The 25,359-nt window shown below is 41.3% G+C and overlaps 2 protein-coding genes across 3 annotated transcripts in view; one reads left to right on the forward strand and one right to left on the reverse strand.

The window, feature by feature from the left end:
• The window catches only part of cfap96 (cilia and flagella associated protein 96), a 99,059-nt gene that overhangs the window by 50,659 nt on the left and 23,041 nt on the right, over positions 1 to 25,359 (forward strand). The window lies entirely within an intron of this gene.
• LOC140729786 (ufm1-specific protease 2-like) overlaps positions 1 to 25,359 on the reverse strand; it is a 52,228-nt gene that overhangs the window by 23,811 nt on the left and 3,058 nt on the right. Inside the window, exons 3-6 of the mRNA XM_073050004.1 lie at positions 11,814 to 11,892; positions 7,905 to 8,088; positions 1,992 to 2,055; positions 1,343 to 1,497 (exon numbers count right to left, since the gene is read on the reverse strand). Coding sequence (XP_072906105.1) covers positions 1,343 to 1,497; positions 1,992 to 2,055; positions 7,905 to 8,088; positions 11,814 to 11,892 — 482 coding nt within the window. The remainder of the gene's footprint in view (positions 1 to 1,342; positions 1,498 to 1,991; positions 2,056 to 7,904; positions 8,089 to 11,813; positions 11,893 to 25,359) is intronic.

Consider the following 25,359-nt stretch of genomic DNA (forward strand, 5'->3'; position numbering starts at 1 on the left):
AATGGTTGTTACTGGAACTGAAGGGTTGGAGTTGTATGAAGAGACTGGATAGCATGGAGCTTTTTTCCCCTGAAGCATAGGATGCTGAAGGATGTCCCTATAAAGGTATATCAAATCATCAGGGGCATAAATAAGATCATAATCTTTTCCTCAGAGTAGGAAAGTCTAATACTACAGGAAATAGACTTTAGGTAAGAGGAGAAATTTTAAAAGGGGACTTAAGAGGAAACTTTCTTCCACACAGAGGATAGTGTGTTTGTGGAATAATCTACCAGAGGAAGTGGTTGAAGGAGGTAGTTATAATGCTTAAAAGACATTTGGACAGGTACATGGATAGGAAAGGTTTAGAAGGATATAGATCAAAAATATGCAAATCAGACTAGCTCTGGAAGACACTTTGGTCAAGGTTCCAAGGGCCTGCTTCCATAATATATAACTCTGTGACTCACATGATCCCAGAATACTGCTGCAGAACTTCCTCCACACAATATTCCAGGCTCAATCATAAACATTGATAAATATCAGTGATGTTCCCTCCAATATATTGTCAAAAATGCAGCTGAACAATTGGTGATTCAGTGATTCCATTGTAATTATTTTGATGGTACAACATTCAGAAATATCTAAAGCAGCATCCAGCTCCAGGCTGATAAGTGACTATCAATACTCACACCATATACATAGGCAGCAATAATAATTTCCAACAACAGAAATCCAGTTACATCTTTATAACATTACTCTATGATTAGTATAAATGGCATGGATTTGGGAGGCAGTGGGGCCTGTTTCTATGCTGTGTCTCTCTCTGACATTCCATGGCATTATTTTTGTCAAATCCCCCTCCATCAGTATTCATCTGCGGTTTGTCAGTGAAGTCACTACATGATAAGAAAATTAATTGACCAGTCATATAAAGCTTTTCCATAATAATTAAGGCTTAAGCCAACATCTTGATAAGGTGAGCTCAAAAATTTCAGCTGCTTTTTTTCTGGGCTGTAATTATTCCATAATTCCAACTAGTGGAGAGTTTTCTCACTAATCTCCAATTTATAAATTTCAATTTATTAGGATTTCTTGGTGTCACACTCAATCAAATACTGCCTTTCAACCTCAAGGGTTTAAATGCAACTCCAACAACAGTCAATTCTAACACTGTCCAAGACAAAGCAGCCTGTTCAAATCAATCTTTTGAACATTATATTTAGACTCTAGTGCATGCAACCTTCTTTGAATTTCAACCCAGGATGCAATGAAGCAATTCATGTTGAGAATTCATGTTTTATCAACACTGCTAATACATGAAATTGACTTAAAAGTTTTTAAAATTCAGGACAGTACATACGTTCCCCACGGTTCTTCTGGATGAGCAAACAGCACCACATCAATAGGAAGAATCATATTGTAGTGCATGAGTGATTTCTTATCATGCAGCATAATTAAGCTTTGTATTTCACTATGTCTTCCCAACTCAAACATAACGTGTAGATTTATGACTTTCTGAAAGTTAAAAATAGTTATGCAAGAATTCTTAGAATTATTGAAAGATTGAAGAGCTGGATTTGTTTTATATACAGCAATAGGAACAGTGAAAATTACAGTGTGTTCTATCTCCAAGTCTAGTAAAGTTTTACATTTTACAAATTATTGTAATCTCCTCCAAATCCCCAAACAGCAATACATTTGTGCTCATCAAATTCTTCCTCTTATTCGTTCTAAAACTTCATATTTCCACCATTGATAAAGATCCAAGGCCATGACTTCTGGAATTTCCTCCCTACACACTTCTGCCTCTGTTCATATTTTCCTCTTATTTTACCATCAGTCCAGCCCGTGAAGCTTTAGTAACTTGGCCTTAGTATATAACAGTATTGAACAAAAAACAGTTGGCCATCTATTGTAAGTATATTTTTTATATTTATCAAAATCAAGAAGACCTCAAAACAAAATAAATATACACTTATAAAATGTATAGAATATAAAAATATATTTACCAGAGGTACAACCTTTTCATCTCTGTTTTTGAAAATAGTTTCAAGATGCTCATTGAACTCAGCCCTGAAATAAAAATTGGCCATTGTATGGTCACGTAACACAGTTACATTTTGGTGTGTGTGAAATATATGAACATTGAGTCAGAAACTAACAGAACTTTACAAAAGAAGAGCCTTTCCAACACTCTGAAGGTCAAAAGACAAAATGAAGCATCAAATCCCTTTATTCTGTTTCTTTCCTTCCAAACAAAACATGATACATATAGGAATTATGCAGTATATTGCTGGAAACAAGGAGGACTTTATAGGTTCAAACATAATTTAATGAAAAGCTGTTCAATGATTTCTGAGTACATGAGAAATGCAGCAAAGTTCCACAAAATTTTTGGCATATGATTAGACAAGTTCAAAACAAGTGGGATCCTTGACCAGAGCTTGAATGGTATGACATAACAATCAACAAAATAAAATTAACTGGCTTGAAAATTTATTCATTTTTTTCAGGGCCTTGGTGCTCCTGGTAAAGTACACTCATACTGCCACGGATTAGGGACTTCCATGATCTAAATCCAGCAACAAAGGTCACCTGACTTGGAAGCAAACTGGCATATGGCCATGTTCCTTTATTTTGTAACCATATGCAGAACATTAAAGCTGATTACACAGCACAAATAGTTCTTAATAGCAAAATGTTTTTGGGATATGCTGCGATTTTGAAATGTACTATATAAATGCAAATACTTTCATTCAAATAGATTTAAATGTGATAATAATTCTTATCAAGAGAAAACAAATAGATTACCTAATGAATACCGGTAGCTTTCAAAAACTCCTTAATTGGAAATTTGAATGTTACTTTTTCTTAAGAATGCTGCAGTTCAACAGCTTTAAGATTAATTATTTGATGTGCCTGAGTCTATATACTTTAATATGTTATGGAGGGAAGTAAGGTGATGATTACTTATCAAATAACATGACCGATTTAGATCATGAAAAAAGTACCAAGAGTGGATTTTGGTTCGAGTGAGCTTATCCACAATGCTCGCATTTGATGTTGACAATGTAATAGTCTATATAAGCAGTGAGTAGATTATCAACAAAGAAAAATAGATACCTTTATGAAGAAGTGCCAACCTTGCAACTTCTTGGATCAATACAGAATTTTTTCTAGGGCACCTCAGAACACTTTATTAATTTAGGGGCAATATGTAGATGGAAATTGTTTAGATAATCAGATACGGTGACTGACATGTTTTAAATTTGATACCTGATGTCAGCTAAGAGGATAACACATTGGTTGCTTTCAGCAGTATTACAAACCCAGCGACTTTGTTGTCTATTGCAACAAGTGAGTAACAATTTTCCAAATCTTCTCTGGTTTATAAAATCGGCAACACTATTTTCACTTTTTGTATCAGTGGAATAGTGATAACATTAGCCAAATGTAAATATGTTGCTTTAACAATTTGCATCATCTTCACTAGCGCACTCGAACCGGCTCACAAATAGCCAGCGCGCCGGCACAAAGGCCAGTCCCAAAAGGGCGCCAAGTCTGCTTCACGAACAAAGGGAAAAGCCTGCGCGGGACTGTGAGTACGTGCCCCCTACAGCATCCGTGCCCGGGGAGGGCGGGATCAGGGAGGCTTTAAAGCGAAGCCGCGAAGTTCGAATAAAATCTTCTTTAGCTGCAGTTTACCGACTCCGTGTCATTATTTCAGCGCTGTGTGTAGCACACCGCTACAATTGGTGACCCCAACGGTCCAAACGATATTTGGACCGGAGATGAACGACGCCGCATCTGTTCATGCAGTTTCGTTGAAACTGCCAAGCTTCTGGACGCTGCGACCTCACCTGTGGTTCCAGCAAGCAGAAGCCCAATTCCACATTCGGCAGATAACCTCAGAGGACACGCGTTACTACTACGTGGTGAGCTCCCTCGACCAGGACACAGTGGCCCAGGTTGAGGAGTTCATACAGTCTCCCCCAGCGGACGGCAAGTACACGGAATTCAAAGCCCTGCTCATAAGGACTTTCGGACTCTCACGGTGCGAGCGGGCTGCCCGTTTACTGCACCTGGATGGTTTGGGAGACAGACCTCCATCGGCTTTAATGAATGAGATGTTGTCTCTGGCCGGAGGACACAAGCCCTCCCTCATGTTTGAGCAGGCATTCCTGGAGCAGATGCCCGAGGACATACGCCTGCTGCTGTCCGACGTGGATTTCAGCGACCCCTGGAAGGTGGCAGCCCGGGCGGACTTGCTGTGGAACGCCAAGAAGGTGAGTGGGGCGTCTGTCGCACAGATCACCAGGGTCCTGGCGGATTTCCCATTGGTTCTGGCACCGCAGTTCACGGCAGCCATGCCCCGACACGGCGTACAGCACCACATCCCTACCCAGGGACCACCCCTCCACGCCCGTGCTCGAAGGCTTCCCCCGGACAAGCTCCGACTGGTGAAGGAGAAGATCAAGAGGATGGAGGAATTGGGGATCATACAGAGGTCCGACAGCCCATGGGCCTCCCCCCTGCACATGGTGCCCAAAGCGACAGGGGGCTGGAGACCATGCGGCGACTACCGCAGGCTGAACGAGGCTACAACACCGGACTGCTACCCTGTGCCGCACATTCAGGATTTTGCAGCAAACCTGCATGGCGCACGGATCTTCTCCAAGGTAGACCTCGTCCGGGGATACCATCAAATCCCGATGCATCCGGACGACGTCCCCAAAACGGCATTCATCACCCCGTTTGGCCTTTTCAAGTTCCTCCGCATGCCGTTCGGCCTGAAGAATGCCGCACAGATGTTCCAGCAGTTAATGGACGCGGTGGGACATGACCTGGACTTCGCTTTCATCTATTTGGATGACATCCTCATAGCAAGCAGCAGTCATCAGGAGCATCTGTCCCACCTCCGTCAACTCTACGCCCAACTGAGTGAATACGGTCTAACAATCAACCTGACCAAATGCCAGTTCGGGCTCAACACCATCGACTTCCTGGGCCACAGGATTACTAAAGACGGGGCGACCCCTCTGCCCGCTAAGGTAGACGCAGTCCGCCATTTTCCCCGACCCACCACAATCAAAGGCCTTCAGGAATTCGTGGGTATGGTAAATTTCTACCACCGCTTCCTCCCTTCAGCTGCCCGAATCATGCACCCCGTTTGCCCTGATGTCGGGTCCGGGCAAGGACGTTACCTGGGACGAGGAGTCCGCCGCCGCTTTCATTAAAACGAAAGAAGCCTTGGCAAACGCCGCGATGCTAATGCACCCCAGAATGGATGTCCCTACCGCCCTCACGGTGGACGCATCTAACACGGCAGTCGGTGGGGTACTGGAGCAACTCATCGCGGGTCGCTGGCAACCCCTGGCGTTTTTCAGCAAACACCTGCGACCACCCGAGCTCAAATACAGTGCTTTCGACTGGGAACTGTTGGCGCTATACCTGGCAATCTGGCTTCAGGTACTTCTTGGAAGGTAGGCCCTTCACCGCGTTCATGGACCACAAGCCGCTTACCTTTACGTTCACGAAGGTGTCCGATCCCTGGTCGTCCCGCCAGCAGCACCATCTGTCCTACATCTCTGAATACACGACGGATGTCCGGCACGTCTCGGGTAAGGACAATGTCGTGGCGGACGCGCTCTCTCGCCCTAACATTCATGCCCTTTCCCAAGGGGTAGACTTTGAGGCGCTGGCAGAGGCGCAGCAGGCAGACGAGGAGATCCCTAGTTACAGAACCGCAGTCTCCGGCTTGCAGCTCCAGGACCTCCCCATAGGCCCAGGTGAGAGGACCCTACTCTGTGACGTCACCACTGGCCAGCCCCGTCCCGTTGTCCCGGCAAACTGGCGGCGCCGTGTTTTCGACTCCATTCATAACTTAGCGCACCCCTCCATCAGGACAACCGTCTGGATGGTCTCCAGCAGGTTCGTTTGGCACGGTCTCCGCAAGCAGGTCAGTGAATGGGCCAAAACGTGCATGCACTGCCAGATGGCCAAGGTGCAGCGGCACACCAAAGCTCTGCCGCAGCAGTTCCACCCCACCCACCAGCATTTCGACCACATTCACGTGGATATCGTGGGCCCCCTGCCAGTGTCGCATGGAGCGTGGCACCTCCTCACTTTCGTGGACCGATTCACCAGATGGCCAGAGGCGATCCCGCTCACCGACACCATCTCTGAATCTTGCGCCCAGGCACTGATCACCACCTGGGTGTCCCGCTTTGGTGTACCGGCCCACATTACCTCCGATAGAGGCACCCAGTTCACCTCCAGCCTGTGGTCAGCTATGGCCAACCTTTTGGGGACACAGCTGCACCACACAACTGCCTACCACCCACAGTCGAACGGACTGGCGGAGCAATTCCACCGTCACCTAAAGTCGGCTGTCATGGCCCGCCTGCGAGGAGCCAACTGGGTGGACGAGCTTCCCTGGGTCCTGCTCGGCCCAAGACAATCTGCACACCTCGTCGGCCGAGTTGGTGTACGGCGCACTCCTGGTCGTCCCTGGGGAGTTCATACCAGCCCCAAGGGGGCACGACGAAGAACCCGCAGCAGTCCTGGGCAGACTCCGTGAGAGGCTCGGTGACCTGGCCCCCATACCCACTTCGCAGCATGGGCAGAACCCGACCTGCGTACCCAAAGACTGCAGAACTGTAAGTTTGTGTTTGTATGAAAGGGCGGGCATTGGCCACCGCTGCAACGGCCCTACGAGGGGCCGTTTACGGTGCTCAGGAACAACGGATCCACGTTCGTGCTGGACGTTGGGGGGAGAGAGGAGGTTTTCACGGTGGACTGCCTCAAACCGGCCCATATGGACGTGGCGCAACCGGTCGATTTCCCGGCACCGTGGCGCAGGGGCCGACCTCCCAAACAGGGTCCAGCCCAGACTGTGGACATTGGGGGGTGTATCGCCGGTTCTGGGGGGGGGGGGGGGGGGGGGGTTATGTGGCGACCCACTTCCTAGCGCACTCAAACCGGCTCACAAATAGCCAGCGCGCCGGCATAAAGGCCAGTCCCAAAAGGGCGCCAAGTCTGCTTCATTAACAAAGGGAAAAACCTGCGCGGGACTGTGAGTACGTGCCTCCTACAGCATCCGCGCCCGGGGAGGGCGGGATCAGGGAGGCTTTAAAGTGAAGCCGCGAAGTTCAAATAAAATCTTCTTTAGCTGCAGTTTACCGACTCCATGTCGTTATTTCAGCGCTGCGTGTAGCACACCGCTACAATATGTCGCTTTAACAATTTGCATCATCTTCACGATTTGTTGGACCATGATGCTGAAGTGATACAAATGCATAAACAGTTTAATTATGCCAAAGAGGCACAATATTTTAAATGAATGAATAAGCATAAAAAATCCAATGATTGCTTTTGGAAAAACAAAACCTTTGAAGTGAATTCATAAAATCTGTATAAATAGTTTGTAAAACTTCTTTTCAAAACATAATTAAGTAAATCACACAATTCATAGATGAGCTTGACTATTAATCAACAAGGCATTGACATATAAATGAATATAATTTTTAAAAATCTTTTATTGGCATGGTAAGGAAACAAGAAATTTTGCTCAGCATAACCTACTGAATTCACGAGAATTCACGAGGTTATTGGGATAAACTGGTAAATTGTAACTGCACTGATAATGCTAATAAATTAATTATATCAAATCACTTGTATCAATGGCACTATCCAAGACCACCCATTCGTTATTTTACTATTGGATTATTGCATATGCTCTCTCCAAGGCAATCCAAATCTGGAAGGCCAAAATCAATGCTGGAAAAACTTGTTGCTCATCTGAAATGTACCTCTGAAAACTAAACATGAGCTGTTTTAAAACCCAAGTGACAACCATGTCATTACAAAAAGTGCATGAATATAATAATGAGTTAACCAACAAATTTCTATCTACTACTTACGTAACAAATTTTAAGATCTCTTTGCACTCGGCGTCATCTTGCATTTCTGTAGGATGTGACGAGGTATGGTTCTTTGGCCATACAATGAATGTGCTATCATGATTACTTAAGATGAAAGACTGTGAATCCACCTTTTTAATCAGATCTTTTATGGCTGTCGCAAAGGCTGATTTAATTGTCCCTTCTGGGTTCAACAAAGAAATATATAAGTGCTGTAAAATACAAAGTTATTGCTTATATCATATATCTTCCAATAAGCTTCTACAAGTGATGGCTACAGAGCTAGCCAAATATTTTGTAAAACAAATATGCTTCAAGCTAAGTGCTATGCTGCAATGTAATTTAATGACCAACACAAAAAATATCTAATTATGTTAAAGTATTTATTCTGAAACATTTTGACCCAGCCAAAAATTAAACATTTACAGAAATGGCAGGAAAGAGGCGGAAGGATTGATATGCTCAGATTCTTTTGTCCCAAAGGTTAACACGATATGAAAAGAATACTCTCTAAGCTACGTTGGAAGTTTGCTGGGTCAAGTTTAAACGCAGATAAACTTATGACAAACAAGAGAAAATCTGCAGATGCTGGAAATCCAAGCAACACACACAAAATACTGGAGGAATTCTGCAAGACAGGAAGAGTACCATCAACATTTCGGGCCAAGACCCTTCAGCAGATAAATTTATGAATTTCTTGTCTCTGAAGGTTAAAAGTGCAAGTGCCACAGGTTGTCAGAAAACAGATTCATCAACTAATGAGTGCACAAAGGTTCAAGAATAATTAAGGATATCAAAATACAGCAGAACGTCTGTGTACTACCATTACTATTTTTCTTCTCTTTTAAAACATCTTGCTTAGAATGGTCAAATAAATTAATTAAAGGTATAATAATACACATTATTATACGAGGCTTCATGGAGTATTGTGTTCAGTTTTGGTCACTTTGCTGTAGGAAAAATGTTACTAAATGGGAAAGAATGCAGAAAAGATTTACAAGAAAGTTAAACACGAGGAAATCTGCAGATGCAGGAAATTTAAGCAACACACACAAAATGCTGGTGGAACGCAGCAGGCCAGGCAGCATCTATAGAGAGAAGCACTGTCGACGTTTTGGGCCGAGACCCTTCGTCAGGTCTAACTGAAAGGAAAGATAGTAAGAGATTTGAAAGTAGGAGGGGGAGGGGAAAAAGTGAAATGATAGGAGAAGACCGGAGGGGGTGGGGTGAAGGTGTTGTTCCTTCAACCTGAGTGTGGCTTCATCTTGACAGTAGAGGAGGTCATGGTCTCTGTCAAGATGAAGCCACACTCAGGTTGGAGGAACAACACCTTATATACCGGCTGGTAGCCTCCAACCTGATGGCATGAACATTGACTTCTCTAACTTCCGTTAATGCACCTCCCCTTCTTACCCCATCCCTGATATATTTTGTTGTTTTTTTTCCCTCTCTCTGCCCATGACTCTGCCTGTTCTCCATCTCCCTCTGGTGCTCCCCTCCCCCTTTCTTTCTCCCTAGGCCTCCTGTCCCATGATCCTTTCCCTTCTCCAGCTCTGTATCCCTTTTGCCAATCACCTGTCTGGCTCTCAGCTTCATCCCACCCCCTCCGGTCAAAGATTTAATAGGCAATTGAGGGGCATTTTTACACAAAGGGTGGTATCTATGTGAAATGAGCTGCCAGAGGAACTTGTTGAGGCAGGTACAATAATGTTTTTTATAAGAACGTTGGACAGGTACATATATTGAACAGGTTTGGATTATGGGCTAAATGCTGACAAGTGACTAGCTTGGATAGGGCATCTTGGCTGGCATAGATTATTTGGGCTGAAGGCCCTCTTTCCGTGCTGTATAATTCTATAACTCTAAAAATAATAATCAACATAACTTGGTAAATTATTGAAGTAGATCATAGAACAATATAGGGCAGGAACAGGTTCTTCAGCCCATGATGTTGTACTGAACTAATTAAAATAGTGCTTAAATGTCTAAATAAACTAGTTCCTTCTGCCTACACGAGGTATATTCTTCTCTTCTCTGCACACTAATGTGCCTATTTAAGAGTCTCTTACATGCCTCTATCACATTTGCTTGCACTATCATCCCTAGCAGCACAATCCAGGCACTCACTGCTCTGTGTAGTTATGGATGCTGTTTTTGCAAGCTTACAATTTCTAGTTGTCATTGTGTGTGAATAGTGTGCGGAGAAAAATGCTGAAAGGAAATAACTATTGGCAATTATCTCAGTTATACTCTGTCAGAGATTCATTTCAGAGATTTGGGAGCATAATGCAGCCTGCTGCCTCACTATCATGCTGAGGAAATTCTGCCATATCTCAAATAAGATGTTAAACAAACCCCATAAGCTATCTTTTTTTTTAAAAAAAGCATAAAATAAAATAGCCTAGAATTTCCAGTGCATGCTACTAGATGAAGCAGTAACAATTGTTTTAAACATGAATCCACTGCTGGAAGTATCAGTGGCAACCAATGCCTCAGGTGAAACTGTAATGCACCTCTTTTTGTTGAACAAGGCCTTGTCTTGGCGATGGCTGGGTGGTGGCAGAAGAAAAGAAAGTCTGATTTATAAGCAAGATCAAGTTAGGTGTGAAAGCTCAAGGGGAAAATTAATCATCAAACCAGATTGGGGCTGTGGAGGTGGGTGGTACTAAACATGTAGGTGGATAATGTGGTGGTTAGGTGTACAGTTGAAGCTGGGAGTTGGTCGATTGGGATGTGTTTCAAGAGTCTGCATTTCAAAGGTGGGTGGGCTAGTACGGAATTAGAGGATTCAATATTTTATGAAAGGGAAACATTTTGAAATTGTTAATGAGGCACAAAGCTTTCCTTATTAAACGCACACTGATTCCTCTTGATTAATTTGTGCTTCTCTAAATGGGATGTATGCTGTTCCTCTGAATTTTTTCCAATATTTTGCCCGTCACTGAAGTTAGGCTGACTGGTTGTATTGTTACTTGTTTTATTTCTTTCCCTCTTCTTAAACTACATCAGCAACACTACTGCCTGCTGACATCATCCTTGCAAACAAACAACATTAGAAAATAAAAAAAACACGAGAAAATCTGCAGATACTGGAAATCCGAGCAGCACACACAAAATGCTGGAAGAACTCAGCAGGCCAGGCAGCATCTAGGAAAAGAGTACAGTCAACGTTTCGGGCTGAAACCCTTTGGCAGGAGAAAATGAAAGTCAAATAAATACATCTTGTTAATAATATTAGATAAAGGGCAGAGCAAACCATTAATTCAATCTGATTATTAATTCAGTTATATTTGCCACATTGAATTTGTTTCTCTTTCAGTGCCAGAGACCTCAGTGTCTGGGGTATTGAAATAGCCTATTCATCTCAAATAGGAACCTAACAGCTTGCTCCAAAGATATTGCCCGATATTTTGCTATTTCCAATATATTTTGTCAGATCAAAATGTTGATAGCAACAAATCTGTGTGCGTTGAAATATTAAAAGGGGGTAATCTTGGTGGATCAAAGGGTGTTTCGTGTCTTTGACATATTATGCCGCTTCGAACTAAGCATCTGCTGAAATTCTTAGCCACTCATGTCCTATATTAACGTATATTCAAAGATTTTATAATTGATAACATATTTAGATATAAGCAGGTGAAAGTGGTTTGACCAGAAACTTCAGATGTTCATCGGTGGAAAAATAACACTACTCATAGGATATTAACTAAGTACACAGCTCCAAACTAAAATATTTGAAAAATGGTTAGCCCAGTAAAATGAGCATTGCCCGGAAGAAATAACAACAATTTCCTTCAGAACATAGAAACTATGAACATTATCTATGAGGTGGTAAAAGAAAAGTCTATGTTGATTCACTTTGGGGAAAAAAACAAGAATTAAGTACAGATCTATGTACAACTTACTCACCATCTGTTTTCTGAAGTCCTCCAGCCAAAGTAACTCCCCCTCTTACTCGAAACAGCAAAGTCTCAGATTCAAGCGGCACCTAATACCAATTGATTGAAATGAAAAATGTATCTGTTTAGGTGCTCATTACATGTTCCTTACTTTACACCGTAATTGTCTTATCCAAGGAAGAAGTAAGCCAACAACTAAATGCAAGGAACAAGACTGGTGTTCTCTACATACAATAGTAATGATAGCAAATGATAAATGAGGTTAATACATTGGAGATTTGGAAAAGAATGAAAAATCACAGCCATTTGCTCTGTGCATTCCTCAGAATAAATGATATTGTCAAGCTCCTGAGGGAAGCAGAGAACAGTGAAATACGGACATCATGCATAAAATGAGAAAGGCAATAGTATTACTAAGAACAAGACTGGAGATGTATAAGACTCGAGTAGGTCTATTAGCATCACAAACCACGGATGATATTTTTTGAAAGGATGTTGTGGCAAATTTGAAGGGGCATTTAAATCAGTCATGTGGAACCAGAGATCAGAAAAAATTAGGTAGTGACTATGCATTCAGAGTGAAGGCAATTCCGTTCTGAACTAGATTTCAAAACATTCCTTCAGTTCTGGCACTGCAGATCAGTTGGTGCATAGAAAGACTGAAAGGAGATCTAAAATTTGAGATGGCAGGGTGAATGGCTTTCATTGTGGAAATAATATTCAAAAATAAGAGGCAATTCCAAAATGTATGATTTTGGAATATGGGCACCACCTATAGTAGTGTTAGAGTTTTTTTCTTTTTACCTAAAGTGATCTTTCAAACTGTTAACGTGTTAATAACAGGTCATGAAAGAGTTAGATAGAGCTCTTAAAGATAGCGGAGTCAAGGGATATGGGGAGAGGGCAGGAACAGGGTATTGATTGTGGATGATCAACCATGATCACATTGAATGGTGGTGCTGGCTTAAAGGGCCGAATGGCCTACTCCTGCGCCTATTGTCTATGAGGGCACAAAAGGTAAGAAAGACTGCTTGTTTACAAGAGCGCCCTGAACTTTGGAAACATCCTTGCAGCGAAAGACACAATGATAAGTGGTTGTCATGTGAGGATGGTAGTTGATTCAGATACTGACTGGTGACAGATGGACATGATAAATATGAATGTTGATCAGTGGGATTCCATTGGAAACTGTGCCATGCATTGCTCTGTCGAAGAGTGCCAATCTTAAAGTGCATTACGGTGGATAAACAAGGCCCAATAGATGCATTCTTAGACTTTGGGGCAGGTGAAGGAAGAAGTTGCGGAGGCCCTTGCGAGGTATTAGGGTCATTTCTGGCCACAGGTGAAATTCTTTTTTTTTTATTAGTTTTTCTATACATTTTACAAATTTAAAAACTCCAAATCACAATGAGGAACATTAATACAGTGCAAAATTAAGCATACAATGACAATATGCTACAAAGGAAGAGAATTTAACAAAAAAGCACCTAAATTGAAGACAAGTAAACTTAGTATCCTCCCCAAGCCCCACAACACAAAAAAAAACTCCAGACCAACCACAACACAATATAGAGAGTATAAATCAGGACAATCAAACTCCCAGACTGTGAATACACTTAGCAACAGAAGATAATAATGCCTACTACCAGAAAAAACAAAAGGGAGCTGAAAGCAAGGGACCGAAAAGAAAAAAAAAACCCTAGTCAAGAGGAAGGTTATGAAAGTACTCGATAAAAGGTCCCCAGACCTTATGGAATTTTAGATCCGAATTAAGAACTGAATAATGAATTTTTTCGAGGTCCAAGCAGGCCATAATGTCGTTAAGCCATTGAGCATGAGTGGGCGGGGCAACATCTCTCCATCTAAGGAGGATCAAGCGTCTAGCCAGGAGAGAGGCAAAGGATAATATTCGGCATTTGGTCGGACTCAGACGTAAATCTATCTCGCCCCAGAAACCAAGCAAAGCAATTAAGGGGTTTGGTTTTAGGTGCTGATTCAGAATATACGATAACGTAGTGAAGACATCTTTCCAAAATTTCTCCAAGCTAGGACAGAACCAGTACATATGAATGAGAGAGGCCTCGCCCCTCTTGCATTTATCACAGAGCGGACTAATGTTAGGGTAGAATCGAGATAGTTTAGATTTAGACATATGGGCTCTATGAACAATCTTAAACTGTAAAAGGCAATGGTGAGCACAAAGAGAGGTTGAGTTAACCGATTTGAGAATCGAGTCCCAGCTCTCATCAGATAAGGAGGTATTTAAATCCTGCTCCCAGGCCATTTTAATTTTATCCACAGGGGCCCGTCGTAAGGCTGCTAATTTATCTCGAATAATTGATATTAAACCTTTACCTAGTGGATTAATGGAAAGAAATAAGTCCATAGCATTTTTCGCAGGCATTTCAGGAAAGTTAGGAATTAAAGGAGCAATAAAGTGTCTAATTTGGAGATATCTAAAAAAATGAGCATTGGGCAGATTGAACTTAACAGAGAGCTGCTGAAAAGAAGCGAAGCGATTATCAATGAAAAGATCTTCAAAATGTCTAATGCCCTTTCTGTACCAAACATGGAATGCTGAATCGTACGTAGTAGGTAAAAAAAGGTGATTATATACGACAGGGCTGGAAACGGAAAAACCATGGAAACCATAGCATTTCCTAAACTGAGCCCATATACGCAAAGTGTGTCTAACAGGAGGATTAGCTATTAATCTGGACAGACTACTAGGGAGTGCAGAGCCAAGAAGTGCAGAGATAGATAATTCTTTAGTGAAGCTCAACTCCATTGCCACCCAATTAGGGCACTCGGGTTGGCCATGGAAGAAAGACCAAAAAGTAGCACAACGTATATTAGCTGCCCAATAATATAAACGTAAGTTAGGTAAAGCCATGCCACCCTCTTTTTTAGATTTTTGGAGATGGATTTTATTAATTCTAGAGCGCTTATTCTTCCACAGATATGACAAAATAATAGAGTCTAAGGAATCAAAAAAAGATTTAGGAATAAAAATTGGGATAGATTGAAATAAGTATAAAAATTTGGGGAGAACATACATTTTAACAACATTAATACAACCTACCAAAGACATAGATAGAGGTGACCATTGTACCAGACTCTGTTTTATAGTATATGAAAGATTGGCAAAGTTTTCACGAAAGAGATCTTTAAACTTCCTTGTGACTGTAATTCCAAGATAAGTAAATTGATTATGGACTACTTTAAAAGGGAGATCACGAAATGTTAGTTCTTGTGCTTCTTTATTAATTGGGAAAAGTTCACTCTTATGTAAATTAAGTTTATAGCCAGAGATCTGGCTAAACTGGTCAAGAAGTGAAAACATTAGAGGTAAGGATGTAGACGGATTTGAGAGAAAGAGTAATAAGTCATCAGCATAAAGAGAAACTTTATGCTCAACACCCCCTCTCCAAATCCCGGTCAATTCAGGACAATTTCGAAATGCTATCGCCAAAGGTTCTATAGCCAAATCAAAGAGAAAGGGACTTAAGGGGCATCCCTGACGGGTGCCACGTTTGAGATTAAATACCCGGGATTTCTGAAAATTAGTTAAAACAGAAGCAGTAGGACACAGGTACAGCAATTTGATCCAAGAGATGAAACTTTGACCAAGGTCAAATTTTTCTAAGACTGCAAAAAGGTAGTTCCACTCTATACGATCAAATGCTTTCTCCGCATCGAGGGAAATAACACATTCAGGAATCCTAGTTGGAGGTGAGTATAAGATATTAAATAAATGCCAAATGTTAAAAAAAGGGAGACGGTTTTTAATAAAACCTGACTGGTCATCAGAGATAATGGAGGGAATAACGGTTTCTAATCTATGAGCCAAAACTTTAGCTAAGATCTTTACATCAACATTGAGCAAAGAAATCGGCCTATACGAGGAACACTCTGTTGGGTCTTTGCCCTTTTTTAATAGAAGAATAATAGATGCCTCATTGAAAGAGGGTGGCAATTTGCCGTAATTAAACGAGTCAGATAATACTGAAAGTAACTGAGGAGAAAGAAGTGAAGAGAATGATTTATAAAATTCTACAGGGAACCCATCAGGTCCAGGAGATTTCCCTGAGGACAGTGCAGAAATTGCAAAAGATATTTCTTCTGATGATATAGGCGCATTAAGTTTGGCTTTAAAATCAGATGAAAGTGAAGGAATATTCAGATTCTTTAAAAATTGATCAACAGAGATATTGTCATTCAAAGATTCAGAGGAATAAAGCCGAGAATAAAAATTTTTAAATGCGTCATTAATTTCTAAATGATCCGATGTAAAGTCTCCGTTCTCCTTCCGGATCTTTGTAATATGTTGTTTGGCTTTGGAACGCCTCAGCTGATTGGCTAGAAATTTACCAGACTTATCCCCATGAATGTAAAAGCGACTCTTGCTTTCGAGAAGTTGGCGTTCAACAGGTTGAGTAGACAGAAGATTACATTTAGTTTGGAGTTCAACACGCTTCTTGTATAGTTCAGGGTTCTTAGTTTGAGCATATAGTTGATCCAATTCTTTAATCTGGTTAATGAGGTCTAATCGATCTGCACAGGATCTTCTGTTGAGATTTGCTGTGTAAGAGATTATTTGACCCCTCAGATATGCTTTCATGGCATCCCAGACAATCTGGGATGACACTTCAGGTGATGTATTAGTGTTAAAATAAAAGGTTATCTGATCCTTAATAAATTTTTAAAAATAATCATCCGATAATAAAGTTGAATCAAACCGCCAGTGTTTATTCCTCTGAGGGAGACCAGGAAAGTTCAGAGAGAGAGTAATTGGGGCATGGTCAGAAATCAATATACTCTGATAGTCACAAGAGTAGGCAAATGGAATAAGTTGGTTATCGAGTAAGAAATAATCAATTCTAGTGAAGGTATGGTGAACATGTGAAAAAAAAGAATAATCTCTCTCAGTAGGATGAAGGAAACGCCATATATCAGAGATACCAAAATTAGAGAGAAACGATTAGATAGCTAAGGCAGATTTAGTAGGTGATCTGGTAACAGAGGACAATCGATCCAGATTAGGATCTAACCAACAGTTGAAGTCACCACCCAGTATAAGAGAGTATGAGTTTAAGTCTGGTAGTGAGGAAAAAAAACGTTCAAAAAATGTTAACATCATCAAAGTTGGGGGCATACAGGTTTGCTAGTGCAACTTTAGTGTTAGTTTACCAGAAACAATAATAAAACGGCCATTTGTATCAGATATTTTATTATGGAGTTCAAAAGGAATATTTGAGTTAATAAGAATGGAGACTCCCCTAGCTTTAGCGGCAAAGGATGAATGAAAATGCTGACCTGCCCACTTTGACAGAAGCCGGGAGTTATCAAAACAACGAATATGAGTTTCTTGAAGGAAAGCAATGTCAGCTTTGAGTTGTTTAATATGTGAGAATACCTTCCTCCTTTTAACAGGGTGATTCAATCCCTTTACATTCCATCTCACGAATTTAAGTGCACTAGCCATTATCAATTACTAATGCATAAAAGGCAGCAGGCATATAAAAAGTCAAGCAATACAATAGCAGTCTGAGAGCAGAAATGTAAACATAGATTTGTAAAATCAAAACATAAACATGTCCTGAGCAATAAAGAAAAACAATAAATACGGTGAGTGATGTTGGAACTGGAAAATCCACCCCATCCACACAACCCAAAACTAGACGGCTACCAAAAAAAGCAGCTAGCTCTACCAAAAAAATTAACCCAAATATAACTTCCAGATCTGTGTCATTAACAGTAGTTCCGTATAAATACTATAGCAAAATAGTAACTAGTTTATGCACTAAAAAACATAACTACAAATTGGAACATCTTCTGCAGAAATATAAAACTTAATACAGAGAAAATCGGAAGAAAACCAAAACTAACCTACCCGCGAAAAATTATGGAAGAATAAAGTAAGAGAAAGGGAAAAAAAGGGAGGAAGGGGAAAATTATAAATTCAAGAAGAGTACTTATCAACCATTTACAGAGAGGAGAAAAAAAATCAAAGATTTAAAAAAGTGAAAAAAAATTAAAAAATTAAAAAAAATCAGCAGTTAAACTGTGAACCAACAGGGAGGTCTTCAATAAAGACTTCAAACCTCCAAAACAAGTTAGAGTCAATTGTAGAACTCTATAGATAAAGTTATACAAGAATAAAATAGATTACACAAGTACTATTTATACATCCATAGGGAAACATTAAGCACAGAATGTCTATTTAAAAAAGACACACCAAATCCAGGGAGAGATTGTCAACACCCCTTAGAGTTTCAATGAATAATGTCTGAGTGATTCAAGTAAAGTCTGAGTCCAGAAAAAGTAATTTTACTACGAGAAGTACTTATCCACCATTTTAGGAGGTCCGATCGGGTTCCGAAGATGTCTGGATAGCCGGAAGACTTGCAACAAATGCCTCAGCCTCCTTCACTGACTTAAACCACTTATATTTTCCAGTATTAAGCGTGATTCGTAAATCGGCAGGAGTGCGAAGAGAGGGTTTAAAACCACGATCAAAAAGCACTTTCATTACGCCTTTAAACTCAGCACACATCTTTATGGTCTGGGGTGCAAAATCTTCCACAAAGCGAATGATTGTATTTTGGAAAGTAAAAGTACCTCTGCGATGTGCCTCCATAATCAGACGGTATTTTACCTGGTATTGATGAAAGCACAAAATTACCGGTCGCGGGCGGGAGCCCAGAATTCCGGGGGGAACGTAGACCCTATGTGCCCTTTTGAGCTCAGGCGGGTTCGGAAGCAAATCTTTCCCAAATATCTCACAGAGAAACTCGGCGAAAAACTTCACGGTTGATCCCTGTTCGGTGGCCTCTGGCAACCCAAGAATTCGAAGGTTACAATGTCTGCTGTGATTTTCGAGATCCACCATTTTGGAAAGGATTTTGTTACATTTTTCCTCTAGGCTGGAACAGAGAGTCTCCAAGTATTGAACATGACTTTCTAAATCTTCAGAAGTCGAATCGATGCGAGATAAGTGTTCAGCATGTTCGTCCACTCTATCGTTGATCCGATCCAGTTTGGCTTCCAGCTGTTTGAAAGCGGTTCTAAATTCCTTTAAAATATCGTCTCGGTGTTGTTCCAGCGTAGCGAGGGTCTCAGCCGACAGAGCTGGAACTTCCTTTCTCCCTGATTTAGAACTCTTGCTAGACATTGTAAGGTAGATGTGTTCACAGGCAAGTAAAAGAAACCAAAAAAGTTCCTAACTAAGGTTTAAAAAATGGAGACATTTAGTGCAAAGATAGCGACAATAACGGAACAAAAGTTCGGAGCAGCTAAGCAATCGCCATCTTACCGGAAGTCCCCCACAGATGAAATTCTAGAAAACTGGAAGGTGTCTAATACTCTACCATTACAAAGGGCAGCAAAGACAAACCACACCAGTAAGCTTGACATCAATGGTGTGTAAGTAACTGAGGAGGACACTGAGTGACAGGATCTACAGGCATTTGGACAGACAAGAAATAAATAAATAGGGATAGTTAGCAGGGATTTGTGTGTGAAAAATTGTGCCTTCCAAATCTATAAAGAGATTTTTAAAGAGGTAAATAAAAGGATGAGGGAAGGATGGGGAAGTTGGCTATTTGGACTTCAGCAGGGTGTCTAAGACTTCTGCATAGTACCATAGTAATTTTATGACATATATGAGTGATGATATTCCTAACTCTGATATGAGTCTCTGTGGTGGAATGAGTGTGAAGGGGGCAGGGAGAGAGGAATCGTGGTTCAGAAAAGTGGAAAGGACAGGGAGGGAGCAGGAAGCACCAGAGATACACTCTGTTATGATCAATACAGCAATTGCTTGGAATCAAATGGCCATTCCTGGTATCTCAGAGCTGGGTGTGTCTGTACCCACACCAACTCCGCCCCGGCACTCCTTCTCTGACACCCGTCCCACACCACTCCAGTAGTGCTCTATTCTTGCCATTCCCAATATCCTTTGCTCCCACCAGATTTACAAACTCACTCTTCACAAACCACCACGTCTGGCACCAATAATCATTCCATGGTTAAAGTTGCTTTGATCATTTTTCTTCCCCATTCTGATATTTGGTTTGAACAACAACTGAACCTCTTGACCACATCTGCATATCTTTATACATTGAGTTTCTGCCTCATAATTGGCTGATTAGATATTTACATTAATGAACAGGTGTACAGATGTACCTATGGAAGGCTTTCAAGAGTGAAAAAAAACAATTCCATTTGAGGTTAAAGACGGAATCAGATGCACATCGGCTCGGGTAGGGTTTGCTTCTTACAAAGCAAAACCTAACACAGCAGTGATGTTTCACTCCCAGATGAGCTCAAAGCTTTGTATGCATGCTTTGAAAGGGAGAATAAAGCTACACCTATGCAAATCCCTGCAGTATCCAGTGACCTGTGATCTCTGTCTCAGAGGATGACATCAAAGCATCTTTCAAGAGGGTGAATCCTCACAAGGCATCAGGTCCTGATGGTGTAGCTGGTAGGCTCTGAAAGTCTGTGCTAACCAACTGAATGGAGTATTCAAGGACATTCTCACGGCAGCAGTTGGAGGTTACCACCTGCTTCAAACAAGTGACAATCACACAAGTGCCCAAAAAGATCAGGGTGAGTTGTCTCAATGACTATCACCCAGTGACACTCACATCCACCATGATGAAGTGCTTTAAGAGGTCGATCGTATATACAATCAACTCCTGCATAAGGTAGGACCTGGACTACGCAATTTGCCTATTGCCACAATAGGTCTACAGTGGATGCTATCTCAGCAGCTCTCCACTTGGCCTTGGATTCCCTCTACAATAGTAATACCTATGACAGGCTACTGTTTATTGATTACAGCTCAGCATTTAACACAATCATACCCTCAGTTCTAATCAACAAACTCCAAATCCTGGGTCTTTGTACCTCCATCTGCAACTGGGTTCATGACGTTCTCATGAGGAGTCCACAGTTTGTGTGGATTGGAAATAACATCTCCTCTTCACTGACAATTAACACTGGTGCACCTCAAAGATGCATGCTTAGCCTACTGCTCTACCATATCTACACTCATTACTTTGTGGCTAGGCACAGCTCAAGCACCATCTATAAATTTACTGTCAATATAACTATTGTTGGCAGAATTTCAGGTGGTGACGAGGAAGTGTCTAGGAGTGAGTTAGAACAGTTGGCTGAGTAGTGTCACAGCAACAACCTTGCTCTTGATTGTGAACTTCAAGAAGGGGATGTCGAGGGAACACACACCAATCTTCATTGAGGGATCAGAAGTGGAAAGGGTGCATCACCGTCTGGCAAAGAGGGGCCACTGCACGGGATCAGAAAAAGCTGCAGAAAGTTGTAAACTCAGCCAGCTCTATCATGGGCATTAGTCTCCCCAGCATCAAGGACACCTACAAAAGACGATGCCTCAAAAAGGTGGCAAACATCACTGAGGACCCTGATCACCCTGGGCATGCCTTCTTCTCATTGCTTCCATCAAAGCCTGAAGCAACACGTACAACATGCTGGAGGAACTCAGCAGGTTGGGCAGCGTCCATGGAAACGAGCAGTCAACTTTTCAGGCCAAGACCCTTCGTCAGGACTGAAGAGGGAGGGGGCAGGGGCCCTATTAAGAAGGTGGGGGGAGGGTGGGAAGGAGAAGGCTGGTAGGTGCCAGTTGAGAGACCAATAAGAGGAAAGATCAAGGGGTGGGGGAGGGGAAGCAGGGAGGGGATAGGCAGGAAAGGTGAAGAAGGAATGTAAGGGGAAAGCACTATGTGCAATAGAAGAAGGCAGAATCATGAGAGCCTGAAGCTTCTTCCCTTCTGCCATCAGATTTCTGAACGGACGGTGAAACATACTATCTCACTATTTTTGTTCCTCTTTTTTTTGCACTACTTATTTAATTTAAATATTATATACACACACACACACACACATACACACAGACATACATACATACACACCTACACACATTTTTATTGTAATTTATAGTTTTTTGTTATTATTATGTACTGCAATGTACCACTGCCACAAAACACCAAGTTTCATGACAGTGCTATTAAATCTGATTCTGCTTCTGTTTCCTGACCCAAAAAAAATCCACCAATCTTTTCCCGCCACAGATGCTCTCTAACTTGCTGAGTTCTTCCAGACCTTTGTTTTTTTGCTCAATTCAATAGTAATTTATTCGGCACTTGATATTCCATTGCTGATGGGTTTACAGACTGAGAATTGACAAACAGACAGAATGTTTCAGTGATTCTTTGCTCATAATTTTTGTGTGACAGCCAGTATTATAGTTTGATGCATGAATTTATTTTTTGAAAGAACAAAATTTGACAAACTTTGGCCAGTATTTCTTTTGATTCCTTGACTTTTCCTGAAATGCCAAACTGAAATTTCTTGCAATTATATTCCGTGGAATCCAACTCTATCATTCTCACAGAAGAGTGCAAAACTATGTTCTCCTTCCTGGTTACTAATTCTGCCTCTCTCCATGGTTGCTACATGAAACTGAAATAGACCATCACACTCTGCTGTCTTTTTGAACAGAGGAGAGCTTCAGTCCAGACTTTTGTCAAAGCATGGCCCCATTTTTCTCAACCTCCTTTAACCCTACCACCTACTAAGATCTTTTTTTTTTCCTTTAGCATCTTGTACATCCCTGATTCTTATTTCCTCTATTTTCAGCAATATGGATCATATTTTTAACCTACTACAGTATGTCTGGAAGTCCATCTATAAGTCTCTCTCAATTTCTCCATGTTTTAAGACACTTGAAATTTTGTTGCTCAACCTTGCTATCTGCCATGATAAATCTTTGCATGGTTATGTCATATTCTGTTAAATAACTCTTGTGAAGTGTTTGAGGACAGTGACAACTTTCATGAGATCGGTAACGTAGTAGGACATTCCAAGCTAGTTCACACCAAGCTAGCAGTTACAGGAGGACTTGTAAACAGGAAGGACTGTTTTAAAACCGAGACATTGCTTAACCAAGACCCAACCAATATTAGTAAACATCAGGATGATAGATGAGTGGAACAATATAACTCCAGATTCTGGAAATTTGAAAGACTGAAATCATGGAAACACTCAGCAAGTTGCTCAGCATATATGGGAAGAGAAACAGAATTAACATTGCTGGTTAAAGAACCTAATGAGAACCGTAAAAAAAGTGATCTGGTATCCAAATTTAATATTAGAATCAGATTTATCACGTGTATATCAAAACATACAGTGAAATGCATTGTATGAATTAACAACCTACACAACCTAGGAATGTGCTTGCTGGGGGCAGCCCAGTATTGCCACACATTATGTTGCCAACACACCATGCCCACAATGCCTGCCAGAACAACACAGAACACAATAAGCAGCAAAACAAGTCCCTTTTGATGCACCATCAATAACTCTCAGAGACGTGAGGCGAGATATAGGCTTTTATTGGCTGGAAGAAAGAACAAGCAGCAAGTGACCACCACACAACATCCTGGAGACTGAGGCCGGGGCTGTGCCTCCAATCGCCTTTATACCAGGGTCCGTGGGAGGAGCCACGGTCTGTGGGAGGAGCCACAGGAGCAGTCAGCAGTCAGCGGGGGGATGTGTCCAGACAGGTATATGTAGTTCACCACACCTTTCATCCTTCCCACCTACCCACACAAACAGACAGTTCTCTATCTCCAGCATAGGCTTCCAACCTGCAGTCTCTAAGCTTCAGCCATCAAGCTTCATCTTCCGGACTTCCAATCACCCTTCATGCTCTGATCTTCGGTATCAACTCTCAGACCAGCCAATGATGGGACTCTCAACTCCAGTTTCAAACACTGGGCGTGCTGACTAACCAGTCTTTAAGCCTACTTTTGCCTCCTTCTTGCATGGACATTTGATCCTGGGACACCCAATGGGTGTTCTTCATCATCCATTCATATCATTGGCTTTCAAATGTGGAGCAGAGGCCTGGACTGCAGATGCTCTTTGACATCTGCCTATATCAAAGGATTTCAAACGCAAACCTGACCTCTAACTCCTCCACATTCCTGTCCCTAATCCATAACCTGTCCTCTATCACTCCACTCTCTCCCCAAAACCATCCCTACAAACTTAAAAATATGTCTGAGTCGTAATATCAACATATGCATCATACAATGAAGCAGGCTGGCCAGGAGGAAACTGGAATAGTTATGTTTTGAAGTTATAAAAAAACAGTTTTAGCAGAATCCAATGTGTTTCGCCAGCAAAAATGGAGGTCTGTTATCAAATAGGCAATTGATAGATAATACAGTTATGTGGCTTGAATTTGGCCTTAAGATTGCATAAGGTAACAGAACTGAAAACAGTTTGCTTCAGCCTCAAACTGTGATAGGGAGGACGATGGACTTGGAGTTCATAGTGGGTCAGAAGATCTGTGCCTTGGTAGCTGCATTATTGATTACTTAATATCCATTAGTGGATGAGAGATGAGCAGACTTGATAGGGCAGGTTCAAGGGAGGTGGTGAGAGAGAACTAGGTGATGTCTTGTCAGAAATGTAGAAATTCTCACTGTTTTTTCAGATATTGTCATTGAGGGCAGACTGTAGAGAAGGAATGGATGGAATGAAGGATCGGTCCTTGGGGAGGTAATAGTTTTAGAAATGGATACAAAGCCACTGTGAATGTTTTTTTTGGATATAGTTGGATAGCTAAGCTTAAGATATGGGCAATTTTCCCTGCTAGATAATCCAAATGATGTGTCAATCACATAACTATATAACTAAATTTTAATTATGAATATTGGGATTTCCAGCATTTAAAATAATTGTTTTCTGGTCTGGAATTAGAAAAGGGAATTATAGAAAGTGTTTCAGCTGCTATTAATAAGGTGAATTCACAAGCTAACATCCTATTTGGTGCGGAGAGATCGCTGTTTATGTGGACTGTGCCCCATAAGTCTACACCGTCTTCAGAACTGCATGAGAATAGAAGCTGCAAATCCATCTTAAAATTTGTGGCATAAGTTACAGTGGAATATATTAAGTATGTCAGTAATATTTTGGGGAATGTTTTTGGGACCATCATTATGAATCAAACAATACTTTAAGTGTGGGTATTAAACTTCTTTTTAAAATTGCAGACAAATATCTATAGTGATCTTGTTCTTTCAATTTTAATTTATATTTGGAGACATAACTATATATTTCAATCACACAAGAATGCTTTTATTTAGTCTTCCATTCAGTCTTATTGAGAATATGTGATTTTAATTTCTTTACCTTTGATTGTCATGCTATATCCTCTCTGGTCTTAACCTTTTTTCCATTAAGGTGCTTCTTAAAATCTATTTGTTAGATTACATTTATCCTAAAGACTGTTTATGTGGCTGGTTGTCAAATTTTATTTGATAACATTCTAGTGGCACTTGTTGGAATGATATGCCCTTCAGTTCAAATGCTGTATGGGTGCATGTTGCATTTTGACATAAAGAGGAGTTTAGTGTGATCAAACTGGACTGCATTCACAGCACTGCCATTCTTTTTTGCAGTCTTGGGCAGAACAGTTGCCATACCAAGCTGTGATGTATCCAGAA

Source organism: Hemitrygon akajei, chromosome 6 (assembly GCF_048418815.1).
Source record: "Hemitrygon akajei chromosome 6, sHemAka1.3, whole genome shotgun sequence".
Taxonomy (NCBI): Eukaryota; Metazoa; Chordata; class Chondrichthyes; order Myliobatiformes; family Dasyatidae; genus Hemitrygon; species Hemitrygon akajei.